This window comes from Anopheles bellator, chromosome 2 (genome assembly GCF_943735745.2).
Source record: "Anopheles bellator chromosome 2, idAnoBellAS_SP24_06.2, whole genome shotgun sequence".
Classification (NCBI taxonomy): Eukaryota; Metazoa; Arthropoda; class Insecta; order Diptera; family Culicidae; genus Anopheles; species Anopheles bellator.
Window position 1 is genome coordinate 8,915,424 of NC_071286.1, and position 23,616 is coordinate 8,939,039.

The 23,616-nt window shown below is 51.6% G+C and overlaps 2 protein-coding genes across 2 annotated transcripts in view; one reads left to right on the forward strand and one right to left on the reverse strand.

Moving 5' to 3' along the window:
• Positions 1-2,269, forward strand: part of LOC131211740 (negative elongation factor A) — a 6,633-nt gene extending 4,364 nt beyond the window's left edge. Inside the window, exons 3-4 of the mRNA XM_058205333.1 lie at positions 685-840; positions 920-2,269. Coding sequence (XP_058061316.1) covers positions 685-840; positions 920-1,132 — 369 coding nt within the window. The 3' untranslated portion in view covers positions 1,133-2,269. The remainder of the gene's footprint in view (positions 1-684; positions 841-919) is intronic.
• Positions 2,270-2,473: 204 nt separating this feature from the next.
• On the reverse strand, positions 2,474-21,621 carry LOC131211741 (beta-alanyl-bioamine nonribosomal peptide synthetase ebony). The gene is made up of 7 exons (XM_058205334.1): positions 21,458-21,621; positions 8,404-8,603; positions 5,362-5,826; positions 4,234-5,307; positions 3,756-4,161; positions 3,423-3,686; positions 2,474-3,357 (listed from the first exon to the last, which is right to left on the reverse strand). The coding sequence occupies exons 2-7, from the start codon at positions 8,534-8,536 to the stop codon at positions 3,027-3,029; spliced, it is 2,673 nt and encodes an 890-aa protein (XP_058061317.1). The 5' UTR covers positions 8,537-8,603; positions 21,458-21,621; the 3' UTR covers positions 2,474-3,026.
• Positions 21,622-23,616: the final 1,995 nt, after the last annotated feature.

A 23,616-nucleotide genomic window follows, 5' to 3' on the forward strand; every position in this document is an offset into this window, starting at 1 on the left:
CTAGGAAAGGCCTCTCCATTTCGGTAAGGGAGGAAGTAATATCTATAGCGGCTAGCGAAACTAAACATTTTTTTCAACAAAGCAAAAAGTTGAATCCTTTACCCTGAAACAAGGGTGTTATTCACGTTGGTTTTCGACGTTCGTCACGTTGGATGCCGCACTCTGGTATCGCTCGAGGAGCACCGCTTCTGGCTGGCCGGAATCGGGTTCGCTTTACGCACTGTGTAGCGGCTTCTGTCAATGGTGATTTGTCCTTTTTGAGGGCCGCCTTCTCTACCAAGAGATTAGCTATTTTGTTCTCATACTAGGCACGCACATAACTCATGACTGCTATCTCTTGCCGCTTCAGGGGATCGATATTGAATTTTACTCTAGAACTGTCTCCCTCGTGTTCATTTTCTCTTCAACGCATCCTCTGCGAGGCATCCTCTAACATTTCGTTCATCTTTTAAATTGTTTTCATTCTTTCGGATGTTTCTTTTTGTGTATGCTCGCTTGCTATCAATGGTTACTGCGATAATTCGCACACTTCACTTCACTCTTCAAAATACCAACCGTTGGTAACGTGCGGTTTTCAGTATCTCTAATTAACAAGTAGCTTGAAGATATGGCACTAGATGAATTTTCAGATGATTTCCTTCCGTTGAATAATATGGTACACTATCCATTTCTTTTGACACACAGAGCAAGTATTACATGGAAGCACATGATATGTTCAAGCGGGCGAATTGCGTATCTCGCCTAGAGAAGGCGATCATAATCGGATTCATGGCCGGCTACCGGGACAATCCACGACCGAATCCGGAAAATATAGTCACCATCAAGCTGAACGAAAGCATTGTGAGTAAAATTTTGGTTCTCAAAGTAAGCGTGAACATAACAACGGCCTAATTTGATTATGTTATTTTACTTTTCGTAGGAAAAAGTACACCAATCTGACGACCGAACAGCGATGATGCTGGTGGAATCGCTCATCACGCTCGACTACAACACGGGTCAGTGGAAAACATTCCGAAAGTATCGCGAAGTCGAGCCGGGCCAGCAGCTCACCGAAGGCGGTGACGCGTTGGCGGCTAGCGGAGCGGCTTCGGCCGCGCCTACCCCTGGTCAGCAGAACTCGGTAGTTATTTAATGTTTGTTGTAAAATGCGCCAAAAAATGGAAAAGAAAACCGAAAAATAGGCAAAACCTGAAAAAATCAAGTGGATAAATATCTCTTAGCCAAATAGGGACACATCGGAAGCTGTAACCACACCGTGACCGCGAATGTGACAGTGTGTGGTGGTGGTGGATGATGCGCTCTGCTTAGAGACTGTTGTTAATGCGTAGATTCGGGTAGGCACACACGGCGGCAAATGCTAGTCGTAGCCGGTTTCGTTAGCGCCTTTGTTTGCAGGGTAACAGTTTGGCGGAAGGATTCTAAGAATCGTGGTATTTTGTGTAGAGGTTAATTTGTGTTCCGTCGTTCAGCTTCCTGGGGCTCGGATTTCTTAACCTAAGATCGCAGTTTATCACCCATCTTAGTCAAAGTTAGTTTGTAGTATGGTCTTAGAAGAAAACGGCAGATGAATTTTCGGGAGTATCTTTTCCTTCTCTTTCTTTCTTTCATACGCGGTCTGGTGCAATGTGTTGACGTCCGTTCGCGATTTTTTCAATCTTAGAGGAACGGACTGGGCCGTATTTATTATGTTCACGATTTACTTCTTTCTTAAAAACTTGTCTTCAGTTCAGTAGTTTCATCACCATCAAGGCTATAGCAGTGGGAAAGTTCGAAACATATACGAACGTACGCGTTAGACAAATGTCATAAACTAACGAGATAGTCCTTTCTTTTACTATCGGAATTTATTTGATCAGTGACGATGTTGCATTTGAGTTCCGTGTGAAGTTGATTCCGTTGGATGGGTAATAAACATCAAACATATACTTGCTTCAGAAGTGCGTTGCTTACTTGGAACAAAACTGCGAACCCGCAACAATAGGGACGTCTAAATGGATTGAAACCCCTTTCGTTGGTAGGATGGAACCAGGTAGGAGCTTAGAAGACAGAAGGCAGACCTCTAGTAAAATGGGTGGAGCAGCATCGGCACGGCGCGATTAAATGTGAACTAGTTAAATGTGTACAGTCTGGGTAGATGCGCCATTGTTGGCCGGTGCAGGGGGCAGGGAGCAACAGGAAAGCTGCCGATGCCTCAGGAAGAAGCTAGGCACATGGAAAAAACATGCAATGATAGTAAATGTGTAATGCTGCAGGCTTCTGACGATACGAAATCGATACAATATATGTATATGTATATATCTATATACATATTAAAAGTGTATGCGTGATAATGTGTTGATCCACGGGATGCCGGATGCGCGGCTATAAGAACCGTTAGGGCTTTCCCAATGGTGGTATATTTCGGTTCTGCCATCACCGTCTGCTGTGCTTCTTTCGGTAGCTACTACAAAGCAAGACTCGCATTTCATCAATATCTACGATGTATTACTGTATTTATCGCCTTATATTTAAAATAATACATAGCATCATTGTACCAACGCGCGCGTTTCGTTCTGCACCTGCCAAACGTGTGCCAATTGTTGGAACTTGTCCCTGTGCGAGAGGAACACTTCCACAGCACACAAGACGTTGCGTTGCCGCCCTCTCGCGGGTGCCGCTGGGAACCGTAACTAATACAATACTGTTTGCTTAACGCTATTTGATCACGATCTTTAGCAAAAGACAAGTAAAGACAGAAACTTGGAAGCCCCGTACCGAAGTTAACCTACTAAAAGACGAGATATGCGACGTTGTGCAGAGGAGTCACAGGCTGCGGGAGGTGCGGGCCGCATTCACGGAGCATACCGGAGCATCCGCATTTCTCCGTGCCGTTCTCTCCGTTTGGTGGGGTTAAAAGGTCGAAGGAGGTGGGAACGAACTGAACGGCTGTGAGAGGCCATCGTAGGGTTTATAAATAAAAAATAATTTAAACGTTCACCAAGCCCGTTTAGGGCAGCGCACTAGCGCCTACACAGTCGGGTGGGCATTTACGTGCGAATGTCCTTCCAGTGTACCACCGCCCGCTGGCTGGCCGGGGCCGCGGCAAACGGTCTCGAGCCATCCGCGCTGTACACGAACTGGTTCACCTGGAAGTCCAGCATCGTTTCGTACTGGTACACGTTCGAGCCGAGCTGCTGCGTCAGGGGGTTGGTGTTGGTGGTGAAGATACCGGCAAAGTGCCGTCGGTGCGCCAGCTCCAGCACCTCGCTCTCCATGAAGTGCATCGCTTCGATGTTTTCCTGCGCCGACAGCTCCGCACACGTGCCCATCATGAAGGAGTGCAGGATCTGATTCGTGCCCGTGGGTAGCTTCGTGTCGCTGCGAAGAAAACGGGGAAGCGTTTAACGGAGGCTGGCTATCGGGTAACAGGGCGGTCAACCTACCGTATGGGTCCCTCGACGAACTCGAGGAATTCGAACACGATCAGCAACTTGCTGGTGACGGTCACCTCCGGTTCGTCGCGCGCATCAAAGTTGAGCGAAACGCCAACCGAGCGGCCCGTGTGGTCCTTGACGATGAAACTCAGCCCCTTCTCGATCAGCACGGGCCAGATGTCTTCCAGAATGTCGCGGTAGTCGGTTTCGAAGATCTGCGGTTTCAGCCACTGCTCCAGGTCGGCCTTTTCGAAGAAGCTCGACGTGATGATGCTGCGGAACCACAGAAGACGGGGATCGTTAGAAGACCTGAGGGTCCCTCGGCGAACTCGGCACACTTACTCGATCGTGTCGTCCTTGTGATCCATCGCCAGCGGGTACGCCGTCAGGCGCATCGTGTAATCGAAGCTGGGCACCTTCACGACGGGCGCCGTACCGAGGTGTTTCTCGCGGAAGGTCTGCAGCTCTAGCTGGTCGGCGCAGATCTTGTCCAGCACCTCGCCCAGGTTCTTGGCCCCGATGAACGTCGTGATGCTGAGCGGGTAGCCCTTGCTGCACAGCTGCGTCACGGTGATGATCGAGTTGAGCGAATTGCCGCCGAGCTCGTAGAAGTTGCTGGCGAGAGAAACTTTGTCCCGCGCCGAGCGTCCAATCACCTGGCCGACCGTCTCGAAGAGATCCTTCGCAGTGGGCATACGGTTCAGCGGCACGCCCGTGTAGTCGTACTCGATCTCCAGCTGGGTATCGTCTGTGGTGGTGAAAAAGGATTTGCCGAGAGTGATCGGCCGCCCCAATCTTGACAGTCCCGCCTCTCACTTACCGTTGTTGTTGGTGCTTTCGTACATCTTCAGCAGCGCCTGGCGATCGATCTTGCCGTTGACCAGCAGCGGAATGGTGTCGAGCAGGACGACCTGCGGTATCATGTAGTGGGCCAGCTTGTCACCGAGCGCCGATTCCACCTGCAGCCCCGTGCGGTAGTGACAGCCGGGCTCGAGCGTGATAAAGCCCACCAGCGCCTGGTCGATCTCGCCCGCGTGGTAACACAGCACGATACCCTTGTCGACTCCGGGCAACCCAAGCAGATTGGCTTCCACCTCGGATAGGTCCACCCGGTGGCCCCGGATCTTGATCTGCGAGTCCGTGCGTCCCTCGTAGTACACGCAGCCCTTGCGGACGGTGGCGTAGTCACCGGTTTTGTAGAGCCGATCGAAGACCGGGTTCACCGCAAGCGGATTGTCGATGAAGCGATCCGGATCGCGCCCGTTTACGTAGCCCTCGGCCAGGTTCAGTCCCGACACGTACAGCTCACCGATCTCCTCCACCTGCACCGGCGTCAGGTGCTTGTTGAGCACGTAGATGGCCGTGTTGTCGAGCGGGTAACCGATCGGTACGCGATCATAGTGCTCCAGTTGGTCCTTCGACTCGCATACGAAGTAGGTTACGTCTCCCATCACCTCGGTGGACCCGTAGAAGTTGCACAGCTGGTGAACGCCCTCCTCGAAGTAATCGAAGAACTCGCGGGCCAACGAAATCTGCAGTGGCTCCCCCGAGCACACCCAGATGCGCAGCTGGTAAAGTAGCTTCTCCTCGGAGCCGGCCCGATGCTGCAGGGGCAGGTAGAGCAGCAGCGAGCGGAGCAGAGTCGGCACCAGCACCAACCGCTCGATGGCGTACCGCTCCAGCAGATCGACCAGCTTCTCCGGGTTGTTGGTCACCGTCTTCGGCACGACCACGATGGCCATCCCGTTGAGCAGCGGACCCCAGATCTCGGTGACCGAGTCGACGAACGTGAGGGCCGTCTTGAACACGCCGAGCCGCTCGGTCGGCGAGTACGGGAAGCGATCCCACTGCCACTCGAGCCGGTTCAGGATGGTACCGTGGTTCAGGCGCACTCCTACAGGAACACGAAGCATTAGGCCGGAACGGCATAGCATTGAAGACGGCTTACCTTTCGGAACTCCGGTGCTACCGGACGTGTACAGGACGAGGGCCAACTGGTTGGCGCCAGCCCCCAGCATCGCTTCCGGCCGGACGTTGGCGTTGCTCATGTCGCTGGCACGCTTCCGCAGCTCGGCGTAGCTGATGGCCGGCGTCCGGCCGAAGATGGCCGCGTTGTCGTAGTCATCGTCGTACACCACCAGCACCGGCCGGGCTTCGGCCAGGATGTGCTGGATGCGGTTCGCCGGGAAGGTGGGGTCGATCGGAAGGTACGCACCGCCCGCCTTCCAGATGGCCAGCAGCATCGTCACCAGCCGGTCCGTGGGGTGCATGCACACGGCCACGATGCTGTCACCGTCCCCGTTCGGTGGCGACCGGAAGTGATCCTTGACGCGCTGCAACGTAGCCGCCGCCAGCCGGTTGGCGGTCGAGTTGAGCACATTGTAGCTGATCCGCGACTCACCGCGCTCATCGTCTGCAGGGGCGAAAGACGTTAGACACCGTGGAGTGTGATCACTGGAGCTGTCCCCATTCGCGCTGCTGTCGAACGTAATTCGGATGGGTTTTCTTACATGGCCGAGCGATTATTGGCCTTTTTTCGCTTTTTAATCGCTGCATCTGGTAGTGTGTTCTTGTTTTGCCACACAGCCATCTACCAGCTAACGGTCAACGCGAGGAGCTAGGCGCACCTCGTGCAGACCGGACCGAAGAATTGCGCAAAACTTGACCAGTGCACAAAGTGCCACAGGGGTTGTGCAACGGAACCGGCCCCACAAACGGTGGTCGGATATGGTGGCAGCACCTGCAATTGCACTCGAGAACATGCCACCCATGTTTTGTGGGTCCCCGCCAAATGCCACAGCGTCAGCGTGCAGGTGTTGAATCAGATATTGGGCAACCTCAGCCGAAGATCTTCGAGCCGGTGAAGGCTCACTGGCTGGCTCGTTTTTGGGTCTTCCAAGTGGAAACGGCTTCAACGGCTTCAAACAAACCCAGCCATCAATGAGAGCGAGCGAGAGACACCCCGGACCCAGTGAAGACAGCCCCACCACCACGGCCCGCGTCATGGCCATCATGCCTCGGGGTGGCGCGCGGCTTGAAGGAAAAGCTAGCTAGCGTTTTCCTCCTGCCCGGCACGGACCGGCAAGGTCTGGTGGCGCTGCGGTCTACGGTTTGCCTTTGCCGTCTCGGCTCTCTCGGTCAACCGCAGCCGGGCGGGTGGTTCACTTTTCTTGACCCTGAACTAGAAGCTACGGTCCACAGGTTTCGCAGACCGACGACGACGGACACCTCGCTCTGCTTCTTGCCGTAAAAAAAATGGTAACGGTGGGTATCCTACGGGCCGTCCCTAACGAGCACCGGCTTCGTTCTTGCCAAGCGCACCAGGTCACTGCTAGGCCCCGGCCAACTCGGCCCGGGTCGGGCCTAACGCCTAATGATGGTGGTGAAAGGAAAACGTATTAAACGTGAAATTACCCCGGGGTCCGAGAGGCTGGTCCGCTCTCTGCACTGGATTTGGAAGCATGCTGATCATGCCGCGCGTGTGCGTTTTTCATTAGCCTCCACCATCACCGCAGTCCGCCACAGAGCCCCGCAGAAGCCGCTTGGCAGCGGTTTATGCGTGCTGGTTCTTCAAGGCCAGGCTTAAGGGGTGTTCTCGCCGGACCTCTCGGTACAATCGCTTGCCATCGTTGAGTGGTGCAATTGCCCACCCGAAGAGGGCTTAGAAAATCGCGGCCGAATGTGGAGAACGGCTTGGGTCTTTTGGGCGACGATACTACGTGCTGTATATTTGAAGTTTTTTCGAGTGTTCCGTTGTTGAAGTGATCAAAACAAATGGCTGAACAACAAAGACAGCCTTCGGTATGGGTGTTGCTGAAACATAACGTTTTTCGCTGACAATGATTGTTTTCGTTTCATACTTTTTTGGCATATTAAATCGAAGCAATCTCTGGACGCCGTACTGTGTATCCTTTCGATGGTTGTTGTTAGGCGCAGGAAGCACGTTGGCAAATCACCGAGGGGAAACTTTGGCCAAATAATCGTAGAAGGCATAGGCAAGTATCAATTTAAGTATTAGTTTCAGTTTAAAAAGCATGTCCTATTGGCAGAAAAGTTCGCTGGTCGTCTGGTAAGTTACTTTCAACTGTGCTCGTGTCCTGGCGTTGTCCAACTGAATTTTTTTTTCCATTGCCCGTACCTCAGAAAGGAGCTCTGAGTAGATAATGGCACTTCGATCCCACTAACAACGAAGAAATATCTTGCTGACCTTCAAAATTAGTTTGGGCTGTGGGATTGGTTTCGGTCATAACAATTCAACGTTCCATTTTGGATTCGTGTGTTGATAAATGATCCAATCTTAATTAACAGTCACTCTGCGCTTTAAACCTGGGTTCCAATGTGCTGTTAGAGAGTTTTTGCTTAAGGTCGCGTGACAGCAATAGATTGAGCTCTAGAACTTAGTTCTCTTTGCCTGGTATCCACGTTTGGCGTACGCTCAATTCTTCAACACTGAGTGAAGCAATCACAAAAGAACTGTCGAGGATTCTGTTCCATCCACCGAGGTCCTCTTGCTTCAGTTCTCTCAATCTGAAGACTGGCCACATGTTTCACCAGCTGACACCTTCAAAAGCAACGAGAAACCATCCAAGACCACCGGGCGAGAGCAAGCGTGGAAATGCTCGGGGCCAAAACATCGGGGCCACGGAAAGCGGCATAAGCCACCCCGGGCCGGCATTGCTGCTCCGTAAACGGTCCGCGGCGTCTGCTGGTGGGTCAGCCTACTGGGTGAACCGCGCAAATAATCTGCGGAAAATCTAATTGTTCACCGTCGACATTGGCCCCAAACGTTCAGAACTGGCGCAAACCGGAGGAAAAGTTGCGGCCACGCCACGCTTCAGGGCAGGCAGCCCGGCCCCGGCGTGACACTTCACGCTTCACACTCGAAGACGATCGGTCGGTGACGACGGGGTCATGTGGTACAACACAATGGAAAGCGGCGTGAAAATCCGTGACCATGCGCTTTGTGGGGTCGCCCCTCGGTCGTGCTTACCGTTGAAGACGAGGGCCGTTTCGGTGCCGCAGAATCTGTCCACGTTCGCCTCGAACGTGCGGTGCAGCAAGGTCGGCACCAGCTGGGGCCGCAACTGTCCCTTGACGACGGCAAGCTGCGGTAAGGATCCCATCGAGTCTGCTTGGCCTTATGTCGTGGTCTGGTCCGGCGCTCGCTCCCTTTCTTCTGCTTCCGGTCGGCTGAAACGGAAATGGGAAGCGAACACACGCGCGCACGGCGCGATCATTATAACAAAGTGCATAATTATGGACCGCGCGATTAGCGCGTGAGCTGGTTTCACCTTACGCATTACGGTGGGATTAAAGTCATTCGAAGGCGCGATACGTTTAACCCCCGGCCTCCGGCCTAATTAAAATCCGAGAGAGAGAGAGAGAGAGAGGGTGGTTCACGCACCGGGGGTCGAAAGAGCTACCCCCCATAACAAGCGCATTAATTTTGCGAGGCTGCCGGACAAAGTGATACACATTTTCGGTCCGGTCCGTTTTGAAGTGCCGTCGCCGGCAGCGCTTAAGACGGTCCACCGTCTCAAGGTTCGCGGTTCGCCACGCGCGAACCAGTTGTTTTTGGTGGAGATTGTTTTTTTTTCTCCGCTCGTTCGAATGTTTTGATTTGTGAATGCATTTTTCAGTCATTTAATTTGGCGACCCCATCCGTCTTGCGACCGGCGATGACAATGATGATGATGATGACGAAGTCTCTACATCTGTTTTCGGGTTGCCTCAACAGGGACATGCATCCGTCAATACGTGGAACACAGAGAGAGAGAGAGAGAGCCAGCATCGAGCCCGCGAACTTGAATGGTAGCGCGGAGTGGCCATCTCAAGCGCAAGGTCTGTCAAGGTCGCGAAGGTCCGCGCGAGATCGTTGGGCGTTCCGTGAAAAAAGACACAGTGGAGAGTGAGAAAATTGGAGCACCAAAAAGAGCTGTGAAACAATCGCCACCCGGTCCGGTACTGATCGTAATACCCGGCGCCTTGTGCTGCAAGTGGCGGGACCTTGCGTCGTCGTCGTCGTTGCCCTGGCGTACTAGGAAGCGTGTCACTCGCCACGTCGGTCAGCCACGGACTATAAATAACTGGAGGCTCCCCAGGTCGTGATCGCGTCACTGTCCGGATGCCTGGTATCCTTTCCGCACGGGGAAGGACTGCATCGCGGTGACCTTCTGTCACGCGACGAGTGTGGAACGATGTTTAATTGCTTCTTCGTACCCCCGAAAAAAAATGTGGGTCGCGTCTTGGGCCAGTTTCCGTTCTCCTTGCTCGCCTTGAGCCGGACAGGGTCGGGTCGCGTGATGGAGGAAAAGAAGCAACCCAGCTGACCCGAAAATTACTTCCCCAATTTAGGGTCCATCGACCATTGCGATTTTACGGGCGATCGGGCCGTACCTTTCACAACAGAGACACAGGACCTTCTAGTGTTTTTTGTGGGTCCGGTGTGCAGATCAAAGCGGAGATAAACTCATATCCACCTCACAACTCAATCTACCCGGTGTCACTCAATCCAAGCGGAGAACCTCCGGACCGGTTCCGTGGGCGGACAGGAGTTTGGTCGTGTTTGGTCGCCGAGACTAGCGAGCTACGAGATCCTGAATAGTATTTCCGGAACCGGTCCGGTACGGCGGTTCCTGCCACGCTGGCCACTCACCGGCATCGCTGACATTTTTTTGAACCTTATTTTCCGGCTGCGATCTGGTTTTTACGATCAAGTTTAATTTTAACTCCACCGTCCAACAGCCGTGTACCGTGAACGGGTACCTTGGAACACCGGACCCTGAAGCCTCTCTGTGTCCTTCGGTTGGTGTGAACTTGAACTCGACCGTTGGTCGGATGCTTCCCGAGTGCCAAACCGACCGGGATCGGGATTACGTGACTCGAACCGAGCCACTGATGTGGATCTAGCGTGATCGTGATCGGAGAGGACCGCTGGAGGATCGCAAACAAGAACCCTCCCCATTTTAATGCCCTCTTCTCTGGCGGCTCGTCAACAATTACACCGCGACGTGTGTGTCGAACCGATTGATGGAAAGGTCGATTGCGGAACCTATTTGATCGTAACTACCGGTGTTTACTATCGACCGCCCGATCGCATCTTCATTTCCAGAGAGCCCATCTATCGGGTTTGACCTGTACCATTATTTTTAACCCCCCGCCCGGCACTTATGATCCGTGAGCAAATTGCGTAAATAATGCGAGCTCATCATGCAATTGAAGTGCAGCCCATCTGGGAGGCTGGCTGGCTGGCTGGCGTTGCTGCCCGCCCGACGTGGCCCCGCATATTCTTATTTTGTTTCATTCGTCCCGCAGCGGGAGGAGGCAGGAAATTTTAATTAATAATCATATGATTAGTGTGATGCGAGGAGCTCCCGCCGGCTCAAAAGTGGGCCATTTCGATGAAACAATCCCTGTGGGGGGAGATCAGAGCAGCTCGGGGCCGGAAAGAGGCTCGGTGGTCAAGGTCCCGGACCGCCGGTTGGCATTTATTCAGTCAATATTGACCAGCGGGAAACCACTTGGTTTGGTAATTCAATTAGCCCCGTGCTCGTTTTGGCTGCAGATGGCGGAGGCTGTGATTGAAATTCGTAATTTACTCATATTAATTTTATTGGAAAATTACTGCCGCCGGTCGCAGTAAGTGCGACCCGGTGAGCCTCGTTTCGGACGGTCGGCTCCGTTCCGTGCTCAGAAACCCCGTGGCGTACGTACTTTGATTTACGACCCGTATTTGTGGTTTGAGTTGGCTATTTATCAGCGAACCGTTTTTTTTTTTTAGTAATCGCTGGACGAATCAAGGCTCAAGCCGCCGTTATCCTTCGCCCGCTTTTTTTGCTCCCTCTTATTGTGTGCAACCACACGCAAATACACGGTGCCCAATTGCGGGCCCATTGCAGATGTAGATCAAGTGCGATCCGACGCGTGTGTGACGAAGAATCCGCAAAGTGCCGTGCCGTGCCGAGGACTTGGGACACTTTGACGGCGCATGCAAAGCCGCTCGGTGAATCATTAACGGCGGGACCGGTTCGAAGCGGCACTCGGGCACTTGACCATCGCGGTACTGCTCGGTGGCCGGCCAAAAAGGCTCGTCAAATGCGCATTGCGACACGCAGCCTCACACACGCGCCATGTTGCAAGAACCGTGTGCGCGAAGACAAAAAACTCAGACACTCAACTCGAGGTTCGTTGCTTGGCGGGCGTTGAAGTCGTTTGATCAATTCAAGCCGAAGCGAATCAATTACGGTGTTATGATCGATGAATAATTCAATCCGGCCATTCAATGACCCGGGCTGTCCAGCCCTGAAGGGCTCCCCCCCCCCCCCCCTCCGGTGTGAGGCCTCCAATTGGCGTTGGCGATTAGAGTTTCTGTTAGCTTCGGTCAGCCCCTGGTGGAGGTGGTAGAAATCGGATTGACGGGCGATCGATCGGGCGGACCACAAGACGGGAGAAGTAAAGCATATCCAAATCATAATCACACGCCTCCGTGGCACGCGACCAGCGCGCGCGAGTGCGCGCGCGCGCCCGCGTTAAGCGCGTGTCCTTGCGCAAATCCGGTCCGCGCGAATGGTGTTCGGCCGTGCTTTGGGGCGCGCGCGCGCGCAGAGTGCACGAAGAAGTTTACGGTGGGGGTCAGGCACAGGCGTCAGAAACAGGGAAACGAAGCGTGGCAGCTGGTTGAGTAGCCTGCGTTCGATCGACCAACAACAATCGGCTTGGCGACGGTCGGGGTGCCGATTAATCTAATTCTTGATGGATGGATGCTTCGCACAGGGCCCTCCTTTACACCCTTCAGAGCGCTACGGTGTTCGAAGGGTATCGTTGTGGTTTCCGAAATCAGGGCAGCTCCGTAGGCCGTAGCACGTCGAAACAACATCGAATCCCACCGTCGATCGAAAGGACATCTCATTTGTTTGGCATTCACTTAACTGGGGCATTTTACGACCAGGGCCGCTTTGCGGTTGCGCCCGATGCCCGGGTCATTCAACCTGGTTCCCAATCCCAACTACCAAGGCTCTACCCCTCAAGGTCCACGGAAATCGACGGATGCCCGGACACCGGTCCCCAGCAGCAAGGTGTTGGTTGGGATTGTTCTTTTCACACCCGCGACTCCGCGATGCGTATCCCCTAGAGCGCTTGCGTGACGTGTTGCACAGCGCCCGACTTCTAATCACCGCGGGATAATTGCCGTTGGCCACCTTTCGACGAGCACCCGCCCCGGGTTAATGATTTAATTGCGAGGTGCCAAGTGCTACAACAACGATGACGCTCCCCACAGCAATAGGAAGCAATTTGCAGCAAACATCTTCATTGAGTGTGTTTGATTTGGCTAAACCAACGCTCGCGCTGCTTCCAGTGCGAGTTTGGCCATCTGGGCTCAACTACGCAAAACGGGTTTCGCCCCGTCCCGACCTACCGGTAGTTGGTGAAGTAACAAAAAAAAATGTAGAACCAGGCATTCGTCGGCTTGCCATAAATTAATCCATACATCGATTAATTATTCAACACTCATCATCGTTTGCTGTGGCGTGTGGCCCGCAACACCTGGCCACCGCGATACCCACTGCTGGGGCATGTTTGAGTTTGCGCTAGCAAAGGCTGCTCTTGGGGTGGCTATTATCGGGAAAAGTTTAAGGTGAGCAGCCAGGACTTTGTCACTTGCTTTCGAGAGAACCACTGCAGCCCAAACCAGTTATCGGGAGCTGGAGAATTAGCTGACCGATCTTATCCAAGACCGCAATGAACGATCAACTATCAACGTGTACTACCTCAATCGATAAATCCGCAATTGCTTCTCAAATGGATGGCTTTAATAATCTGCTCATCTGGCTTTAATAATCGGTCTCACATTCGATAAGTGTGATCGGCGTTAGAATTATAAGATTGTTTCTCAGAAAACCTTCTGGGAATGGTTTATTCGCTTGCACTACTTATTGTGGTTTGACTGCACATCACAGATGGACGTCAGGAAAGAGGAAAAATGCCTAATTTGCATAGCATTTGCATATTTGCATTATATCACTCGTGTAAACTTAATGTCGAAGTGGTGTCGCGTTTTGGAAAAACGCATTGGAATTGAATGTAGGAAGGTTGGATCCAAAAATTAGTTCTTAACGATGCATTCCGCAGGGAATGAATGAAGACCCTCATCGTAGATGATCTTGATGAGCGACAAAAGATTTTCCTTGTTTTCTTTTGTCAACAAATTGATCATTTTGTCAAACAATGATCCTCTTGTCAATAAATACGATCTGATGTGAACGCGATTCGGGGTAAGGGACTAAGAGACCGAACTTCGAGCAAATGGACCATGCATTTAAAAAATCGTGTTTGGCCACAGTGAAACACGTAAAGCCGTCAGTTTCATACAGAAATAACGGAAGACTTATCGACCGGTCTTTATAGTATTTGCTGGACATGGACAACACGTGTTTTGGAAAGAGTCTCATTTCATACGGAACTATACTAAAGTGTTCTACAAAGCTTAAGCTGTGGGACCCTTCCGCACTGAACGAGTCAATGAGGAAATAGTTGCTCCATTCTATCGGCAGCCTGTAAGTGGATCGATTAATCGCGGCAATCTATCGGCGCCCGATCCTGTCCAGCCGATCGAATCAGCTGATCGTTTGGAGGCGCCCGTCTTTGAAACTGGTTCTTATTGTCGCGCCGCTTGATAGATGCAATCGGCACGCCGCAAGCGTGGGGTTTTGCATACGAAATGGACCACCGGAAACGTGCGCTTAGTGACGCGTTCCTTCGGACGTTTCCCGCGAAACGAAGATGCGGGATCCACGTGTGCGCCATGAAACATCCCCCGATGAGTAACGGCGTTGGCGACCGCAAAACTCGGGGAAGCACAGAGCGGTGGGAAAGAACTCCATTTCCGGTGACAGATATTTACGTGACGTCGGTGACTCGTTGCCACCCGGTGGGGGGATTTTCTGTGGTGTCTTTGGTGTTTGTTCTGCTTTCAAAACTGTTGCTTATTCTGGAGTCCACTTTCCGTTAATTTGTGGAATGTAACGCCGGCGGAGGGTATTGTCCTTGATGGATTGGAGGACGTTGGGACATGTTTAACATACTCACACGCGTGTAGTGCCTTTCACCGGAAGCACGCGGCTCTATGTCGGAGCCCTTGTCCATCAATCAGTCGGAGCACTTGTCAGGAAGCGCGTGAAGATCGGAACATGGTGAAAAAAAGGGCGTAAAAGGATAACCGAAAATTGACGGCACAGCCTGCCAAGGACACTCGCGGGCTGCATTCGACCTGAGCGGTTGGCGCAGCCGAAGTGACACTCAACGACTCGGAGTCGTTGGGTAATGAAGTCAGTTTTCACTCTTTTCGGCCCTGATTAGCTCCTATTGAGATCGGTACCAGGAGGATTTATCGGTAGGGACGGAGCGCTCAGCTATCTTCGGGCTAGCGAAGGTCACTGGCACTGTCGGCACTGCTTTGCGCAGTGGACTAGATATGAATCTTGGGCTCTGACCGATTGTTTGCTGTTCCGGACGCGACATCGACATGACAGATCGAGCATCCATCGCACCATTTGCAACCCTAAAGTAGCCGAGACGTCATCGTTCGTGGGGCGTGTGGGACAGGGTGAGGGTTTTCGCGGTGAGCAAGGTGACGGCATGCAAATGATGTTTAATGTTTGGCCACCTGTGGGGTAATTTCGGTCAACTGGCGTGGTGTGACCATTTGCACGCTTTGTTTGCACACTGGACTGCGAGCTAGTCACGCCTTCACGTGCGCCAACCGACGACGACGGCGGCCCTTCACAACGCGTGCAAACAATTCGAAGGGCTGCCGCAAAACGAAAATGAACCAAAGCCATTGATTTATTATTTGGCAAATGTGGCTTGGTCATCAGATCGAACATTGTTTCAACACCGATTTCACGGTTCAATTGGAAAGTTGGTAGGAGATACAGTTTTCGAAGAAGCGCTCCACACTCACAATCTCTGACTGCTGATGGATGGTGTTTAGGGTACACTCATATTGTTTAATAATTGGTGAAGGAATACATTGTTTTTGGTGTGAATTTTTAAACTTTATCTAAAATGTTTCTGGTGGTCCTATTTGCGTCTAAGCGTCATCTTTGATGATTTCGCTTATTTTATCGAAATTTTCGAAGACGGATCTCCCTATACGAGGTGCATCTTTAACATAAAAAATAGTGAACCGGATCAACGAAACTAAAATGGCACGTAGCTAGCTGTTAGAGTATCGGCACCATAAACACCACAAAACTGTAAAATGTGCTGAATTTTCTCCCTGTTGACTTCTGTTGTTAAAACCTTGTAACAAGCTGTAACTTAAAACTGTATAATCGATGCTCTGGGAGACATTGATCACTAAAGCCATGTACAGCGAAAATACCCGAAATTTCTTTTTTTCCAAACTAACATTCAACTGTGGCTAGCATTTTGAGGATGGTCTCTTAAAGCGGTTTAAACCTTTGTTAAACAAATATATTTTTTAGATACTATTTTTGTATGGAGTACAACAAAATGAATTTTTTAAAAAGGCTCGACCGTAGATCATCCATCTACGTGGCTCTGATTGATCGGTTTCCAATAGAATCGTCGTCAGTTTGAACTTCAAACTGATGCTAATAAGGATACGCTCGTTCAAAAATAAAGCATTCTCTAAAAAAACAAAATTACGATTTATTTAGTTAAATGAATCTTTTGGAAAGGGTTCGAGTCTGTTGTGACGACCTTGGAGTGATCGTTTCTGATAAAAAAAACGTCTAGAGCACGGCACATCAGACAGGTTGAAATTACCCAATTTCGGTTGTTTATTCAAGCTTATGATTGGCCGTCACAAATTACGATCTTCATTTTCCAGTCTACCGATCACCGTTCTATGAGTTCTATGAGCTGCTAGCTTAACACCACGTAGATCAGCTGCGCTAGTTTATGATTTATGTTTACCAACCCACCGAATCGCCAGCCTCACTCACAGGCCACCGAGCACGCGATCGAAACGGTTGCTCCTTGATCCGGACAAACAAACACAATCGATCCCATTGTGGGTGGGGGGCGTACACCACAATGCCTGGCGTTCACACATTAATCACTGGGAAATTCCAACCCTCGGGAAGTTCGCCACGAACCGAGATCACTGCACCGAGGGATAGCCCAGTTGCGGGGCCATTCCGTGCACTAATCCTGCGATCGATCGTGCGCCGGTGTCAACACTGTTGTCGCCCTGTGTCCGGCCTGCCCTTTTCGACGCCGGTCACAAAATGCGTGCGTCACAGCCCCGAGGGGCGCCAATTACGCGCGGTGCGCAAGACGCGCGGTCTCTGTGACCCGCGGTCTCTCAATTGACGTTGCGAGTGCCACTTCGATCTATTCGTTGAGCACTTTTGATTGGAATAAAGTGAAATTGATGCCGGCCAACGGCGCAATGCACTCTGGCCGTTGCTGGTCCATCACGACCACCAGCAAGGGAAGTTCGAGTGTCGGTGTATGTTGGTTGGACAGTGACTGACCGATGGACCGAGGGTTGCGTCGCGGCGCGCACTGCCGACAAGGATGCCACACTCACCTGATAAGTGATAAGGATGCTGTCACTGACACTCCCTGGCCCACTCACTGGCGGGTGGCCACTACACCGATACCGGAAACGAGTGCGCGTCAGCGTCAAGCGAGTTTGAAGATGCACACCCGATGGCGTTAGAAGTGCAAGTGAAAGCCCCGGTGGCGCTGCGTTGGCGCTAAGTACGCCCCGTCCGGAACACATACACACGCAGAACGTCGCGTAATCGCGGAGATGCCCCACCCGAGTCGGTGGGGGAGGGCCGATGGCAACCCCACAATTCTGACCCCACATTCAATTAGCCCGATTGATCCCCGCTTGCCCCAGCCGCCACCGTGACGACTACCCGGAAGTGACGTTCCGTTCTCCGCGTTCATTGATGAATAATGGCTGCGGGGCCGGCCCGGCACCGGAGAACTCTCGGATCGCCGATAGCAATCTTTCGAGTAGAGGACAATCGATACCATCTGCCGCTGCCCAGCACCCAGCGCCCAGCGCCGGGGAGCCATCTTGTCTAACCTTACGCCACGCGAGCGATGAGTGGTTGTTTGATTTTCCATTTTCAATCCCCGCACGCCCAACGCACCCGCACCCGCACGCCGCGATCTGAGCGTTGAATGAAGTTGCATTGCCATTACTGCCAAGACACTGACCCTAAGGGCGGGGGAGCGCGGGCATCAGCGTTCCGCTGGCGTGTCCGATCGTCGTCCGAACCGCGATGTCGATCGAAGCGTAACAGAGCGTGGCGCGCGCACAAAGGAACGCTTGCGGGGAATGCGCTTGTAAGGCGCTTGGGCCTTGGGGGGGCTCAGCTAAATCTTCTTTACGCACACACCGCACCGCACCGTGTTTTTCGCGCTTCTTCCTCTTCTGGCCGGCATGATTTAACGGGTGCGAGGTGTTGCATCAGCTGCACACCGGATGGGCGCGTACCGGGCGTCCTCGAGGATCAGGCTCGGTCAGTCGGGGCGGTCGGTCGGTCAGTGTCTCTGCCCAGGATACGAAGCAACCACCCACCAAGCGAAACAAATGGTAATGGGGTTGGTTCGGCAAGGACACGGAACGCGCAATAGAATTGAGTGTCAAGAACGGAGCGCTACAGTTAGCCAGGGGGCACAAGTTTCTATCCCAACAGGCAATCCTGACGAAAGAGGATCAATAGGATCGGGTGCCGCTCATCCCACCCAGTCAGTCAGTACTTTGTACTGCAACTGTGTTGTTGATGTTTGCTACTGTGCCGAACGTGTGTGACGGTTTTTTTTTATTTTAGTAGGATGAACCGAACCGTATTAATTAAATATACTTAATATAGGGTGGTGAAATAAGCTCTCTCTGTTCCAATTGGTTATAAAAAACGGCTTCATATTTTTCGATGCTTAAACTATTATTTGAAAGGTTCTTTCCTAAATTCTTTTTATGTAAAAGCAATTTCGATCAAATGTTCACCACGGCTAGCTTCGCAGTAGCCCATTCGATCGACCAAATTTTTTAGTACATTTTCGACTTTCTGTGATCCTATATCGGCGCCAGGGTGTACTGTGCATATGGTGGGATACGAAAGGTTTGGTGCACTATGAGCTTTCAGAATCTAATGAAATTATTGATGGACAATTCTATCGACAACAATTAATGCATTTGAAGCAAAGCTTTGGCCATAAAACGACGAGAATGGGATAAAAGACATGATGAGCTGATTTTTCGAAATGACAACGCTCGACCTCGCATCACAAATCCGGTCAAAACCTATCCCGAAAATGTCGGATGGGAACTGTTAACCCCCCGCTGTATTCAGCAGATGTTGCTCTTTCTTATTATTTAAAAAAAAAAGTGGGTCTCTGATTGGATCGCCCCTAAAGACGAGGTATTCCATCGACACGAAACCCGTTCATTACCTGAAAAATGCCAGAAAGTAGTAGCTAACGGTGGGCAATATTTTCATTAAGACAGTCATCCGTTTTGTAGTTGTAAAAAAATTAAGTAAGAATTAATTTGTACTACCAATAGCTAACTTTATCTAACTTAACAATATTAGCTTAAGAAACATGCTGCATTTCCTCCACTACAGAATAGCCTTTTCTTGGACCATGTTGACGATGCATCGGGTATATCGGTTGATGTTGTATTATTGTTGTTGTCAGGCTTTATTTGTTGTTTTATTTTCTGTACCAGATTGCTGAATGTGGATCTTTTTATTGCCAATAGGTGGTGGTGTTCCCTTTCCAATTGCTAATAATACTGTTCAGGGAACGTTGTATTGTTCCCGGCGTAGCCAGAACGTGTGGTTTGTTATAAAGATATCAACTAACAATCCTTGAGATCTTATAAAGTTTATGATCAGCTAATATCAGGCTTATGGATGCTCAAACATTCAGGCATTCCGTTCAGTTTCTCAAATATCGAATATTCTTATTCGAATATCGTTAACGAATGCCATTCTACAACATCGATTCGTTCGTAGGTCAATCGTCTCCCTTTTAACAAGGTGTTCAAAAATCGGTTGGTATCGGTTTCGGAATCACATTTCGATGCCTGGATTGTCGATGTTTAAGCACGGGACTTTACAGCATACCTCACTCCGACCGGAATGTGGGTTTAATTATCGGTGGCATTAAATAAGTTCTCGCCAGTTACAGTTTTGCGAAGTAAACGGTTTCTATTCAAAAAAAACCCTTTCGGAGGGACCTTTGCCGAGCGGACGCACCACTACCGTTCGTGTTTGGCATTCCGATTCCGCTTGGCCATTTAAAGGGTAAAAACCGGAGCATGGAACGCGCACGCGCCCACTCGCCGTGCCCTCCGCGTGGGGCGGTTGTTATTTTCGCAATTCAGTTCCGCACTCGCCCGCGTGCGTGCGTGCGTGCGTGCGTGCGTGAGAATGCGCACCACCGCCATTGACGCCGCGGAATCGCGAGCTTTTGAGCGCAAACAGCCACTGCCGCTGGTGCCGCCTAGAACAAAATGGTAGAGCCGCGTTTGTTCGCGTGCCACGGTGGTGTTTTTTTCACTCACAATGCCAAGGCCCCCGCCCGGCCCGGTCCACGCGGTGGCGCTCGCGCTCCGCACCGGCAATTGATCATTAAACAATTAACGCTTGCTTTGAAATTCAAATGTTCAAACACAGATTCGAATGGCAATTGGTCCTCGCCCCGGTCACTACTGTGGGGCTGCTGCCTGCTGCCGATGGCGGCACTTCATGGAACAGTGATTTGCGAGATTTTGTTGTTTCTATTTCGTACCACGCCCGGGAACCGATGAAGTTGTCTGTTGTCAAAAAAAAGGATTGCGCGATCGCGATCGCTAGAGCGCCGGTGTGCGCACTTGAAGTCAACAAAAAAAGGCAACAATTGCAACTTGTTTGCCAAGCCTCCGGCCGATCGTCTGGACAAAGTCCTGTTGCCGCTAGTGGAATGTGTCTGATGTCATATTTACTGTTTAGTTTTTGTTTTGCTATAAAATGAAACCACTCCTTCGAGATTGTTTCATTAAGCGATCGAATTCAATCGAATATTCATCATTACACTAACGTTCATAATGATGGTGATTATCTTTTCAACAACAAAGTTGCCACACTGGTGACACTCCTAGTGCGGCACCCTTGTGATGTCCTCGAGTGTCGCCCCGTGTCGGTCGAGTGTTCCCGCCCCGTCAAGGAGAGCATAAGAAAAGCGCTAGCTCGCCCACGTAATTGATGGAGGAAAAGTTCTATTTCATTAGAGAAAAAAAGCCCGCACCCGGTGGCTGCAGTTGTTTGCGTAAAACGTGACGACTTAACGAGCTGGAAACATCCACCTCGCGAGCTAACCTATATCGTGGGGCAAAACAAAGGCGGGCTCAGCTATCGCAGCTACATCTGCGCGGCGAGGAGCGCTAAACACTGAATAATTTATACGATAACAACCGAACCGAAGGGCGCCATAAATCTGGTTCAATAAAATAAGTCGGGAAAGAGTGCGGCTGAAGTTCTAGATGGGGCATAAATTAATTGACCCGGCGGCTGTGGCGAAAAAATGACGCCTCCGTGCGTCAAGCGCTTCTCTCGGTGAACTTCGCGTTTTATGGCGTCGTTTGCTAGAGTGGGTTCCCTGGACGAGAACAGATTTCGGCACTTGAGGTGCTGAACAGTTTGAGGACATTCATGATGGTGTTCAGTGCCAAACACACCAACATCAACCGAAGGAACAAAGCTAGCACGACCTAGCGCGTGGATTGCGCGTGAAGGTAGCGCTAGCTTTCCATCTTAGACCAGAACGGAACGGAACGGAACGGAACACAATGCAACAGATCCCAAGGATAGGGGCACCCGGTAAACAATAGAAAATGCATTAGCGACGTAGGTGTCCCTTTGTGGCCGGGCCGGCCTTCGGAAGCGTAACGATCGAATCGATTGCAAATGGCAATCACGTCGCCATCGGCAGCGGCACACATCGTGGTCGGAGTGGTGGAAAACCGTTAAAAAAAACCCCCCGGGCGGGCGGTGCATGGATCGCTAGCTTACCTGCTCTGTACCTGGGACGCGGGGTTTTTTCCCCGGTGATCGTCGATTTTCCCGTCGGGCAGCGGGGCCGTATCGTTCGGGCGTTGATACCGCTCCGATCGCTCGCCGCCGTCCTTAGCAAACGAAGTATCGGCCGAGAATGTCTTTCTGGCGTCGTCGGTTCAAAATTACGATCGCGCTGCACACGATTGCATTGACACTAACACAGCCTTGCAGGAGTTCCGTTGTTTTCGAATTAGATTTTCTGAGCCACGCGCTCGCTCGCTCGCTCCTTAATGAGGATTTAGTTTTTCGATTCGAAAACTGATCGCTCACTATCTAGGAGGGGGCCGCCTGAGGGTCGTCACTCACTTTTTCACTTTTCCCTCCGCACGGGGTGCAGCAGTCCGTTTGGCCCTCTGTGCTTGGTTGGGGAGCCACGAGAAAAACAATGATTTGCTTGCTTGGAATGCACTCGCCCTACTTATTGGCACTACTTTCTCGTCTGCTCTCTCTCTCTCTCTCTCTGTCTCGGTCACACTGCACTGTTGAGGGAAAACCCAGTCACGCGGTTCCACACTGGGGCGTCTACTGGGTGTCTAGCGCTTCGAGGGGTGAAAAACAGGACTCCGACGACGTGACGACGGCTGCCGCGCGGCGTGCTGCTTCTGCTTTCAAAACAAACTAGTTGACTCGAAACGCCCGCCATTGCTTTTTATACCGACCACGTCGTCGTCGGCGCGATCGATCGCAAGCCGTCGGAGTGGCGCGCGCGCGCTCTCGTGGTCGCGCCAACCCGATCGGCAACCGATCGGCCTGCTTCGGGTGTCTCGGCGCTCGGGACAAGGCTCGTGACACGTGACACGACGCTTGACACACGACCACGGCGGCGGCGGTGCCTCTACCCGGTTCTGCTGGGTAGTCCAAGAGAAATTGGCTTGGCTCTGGTGGGCGCCTCGAAAAGGCTTGCCATTTGCCCCTCGGCTTTTCTTCGGCCGCGTGCTTCGGTCGCCCCGACGAAGGATATGTGAGATAGTTTGTGCACATTTTGTATGCTCACCACCCGAGAGATCGGCATTCAATTACGTGCGGTGCATAATGTGACACGGGACCGCCGGGGATCGGTGCAGCCCAATGGAGGCGCCCGTCGGCCGTGACAGTTGACGGTCCCGCCCGTTGGTAAGTGATATTAGACGATGTTCTGAAGTGTTAATTGTACGTTCGAACCCTTGCTGGGTGTGAAAATGGCCGCCGGCGACCGACTTTATATGGCGGCGAAGGCACAGGACCCGCCGCTGCGCGCGCGCTTTGCAGTTGACAGTGTAAGAAGCTCTGAATGCCCTCGGAGTTACGGTGGAACAGGAATCGGACAGGTTGTGATCGTGGGATCTCCGGACCGAACCCCAAAGGGTGGCTGTACACTTTGCATTTACCGCTCGGTGTGTGGCTGTCCGTTTCTCGGAAATAATTAGCGGGCTTGATTAATGGACATTAAACGGGTGCAGCGTGATGCAACGCACGTCAGTTCCTGATAGTGGCTCTATCGTCGCAATGTCAAGGGCAGGCGGTCCCGAGCACTCCAGGGCACTTTATTAATCGCACCGAGTGGGGTGGCAAGGGTTTTCTTTTCATATTTAAATTTTCCTCACTCTGACGTTATGCAACGGTGTGGGCAGTGCTTCAAATGTGTCCGGCGGGTTGCACCATCCGACTCTAGAATCCGCCTTATTGATGATCGGTTATCATGGGGATCGTGGGCCGCCGTCTCGCGAACGTTTGCCGACAGTGATGGTCGAAGTTTGAGGCATTGCATTGAGTGTCTAAGGAAGTTCCCTGTTGTCGGTTGTATCACGAGTTGAAGCGTCTTTGGGTGCGACTGTGGTGAAACCGAATTCGAACACTCAGTCCTTCACAAAAATTGTTTTTAATTCAAATAATTTATAAATTAAAAATACCTTCTGCTTAAAGCGGGTATGATGCTATTTTAAAAATGTGTTGTTTGTGAAGAAAAGCGGTGGCTAAAGTTCTGGAGAACACTCGAGAAATCGTGTTCTGTTCATCCACAATAATTCATATTTTCGAATAAAATCGTAGCAACTTCACCCTATAGTGGTTCACCCTACAGTTTCAAGCTAAAAGTAGCAATGGCAGCGACACGAAACTAGATGGTTATTTTAAAA

Excerpts from the sequence above, each read along its gene's own strand:
- LOC131211741 (XM_058205334.1), bottom strand. The coding sequence starts at position 8,536 with ATGGGATCCTTACCGCAGCTTGCCGTCGTCAAGGGACAGTTGCGGCCC. Across the intron at positions 5,827-8,403 it reads AACGGCCCTCGTCTTCAACG|ACGATGAGCGCGGTGAGTCG; the intron begins GTAAGCACGACC and ends TCGCCCCTGCAG. Across the intron at positions 5,308-5,361 it reads TAGCACCGGAGTTCCGAAAG|GAGTGCGCCTGAACCACGGT; the intron begins GTAAGCCGTCTT and ends GTGTTCCTGTAG.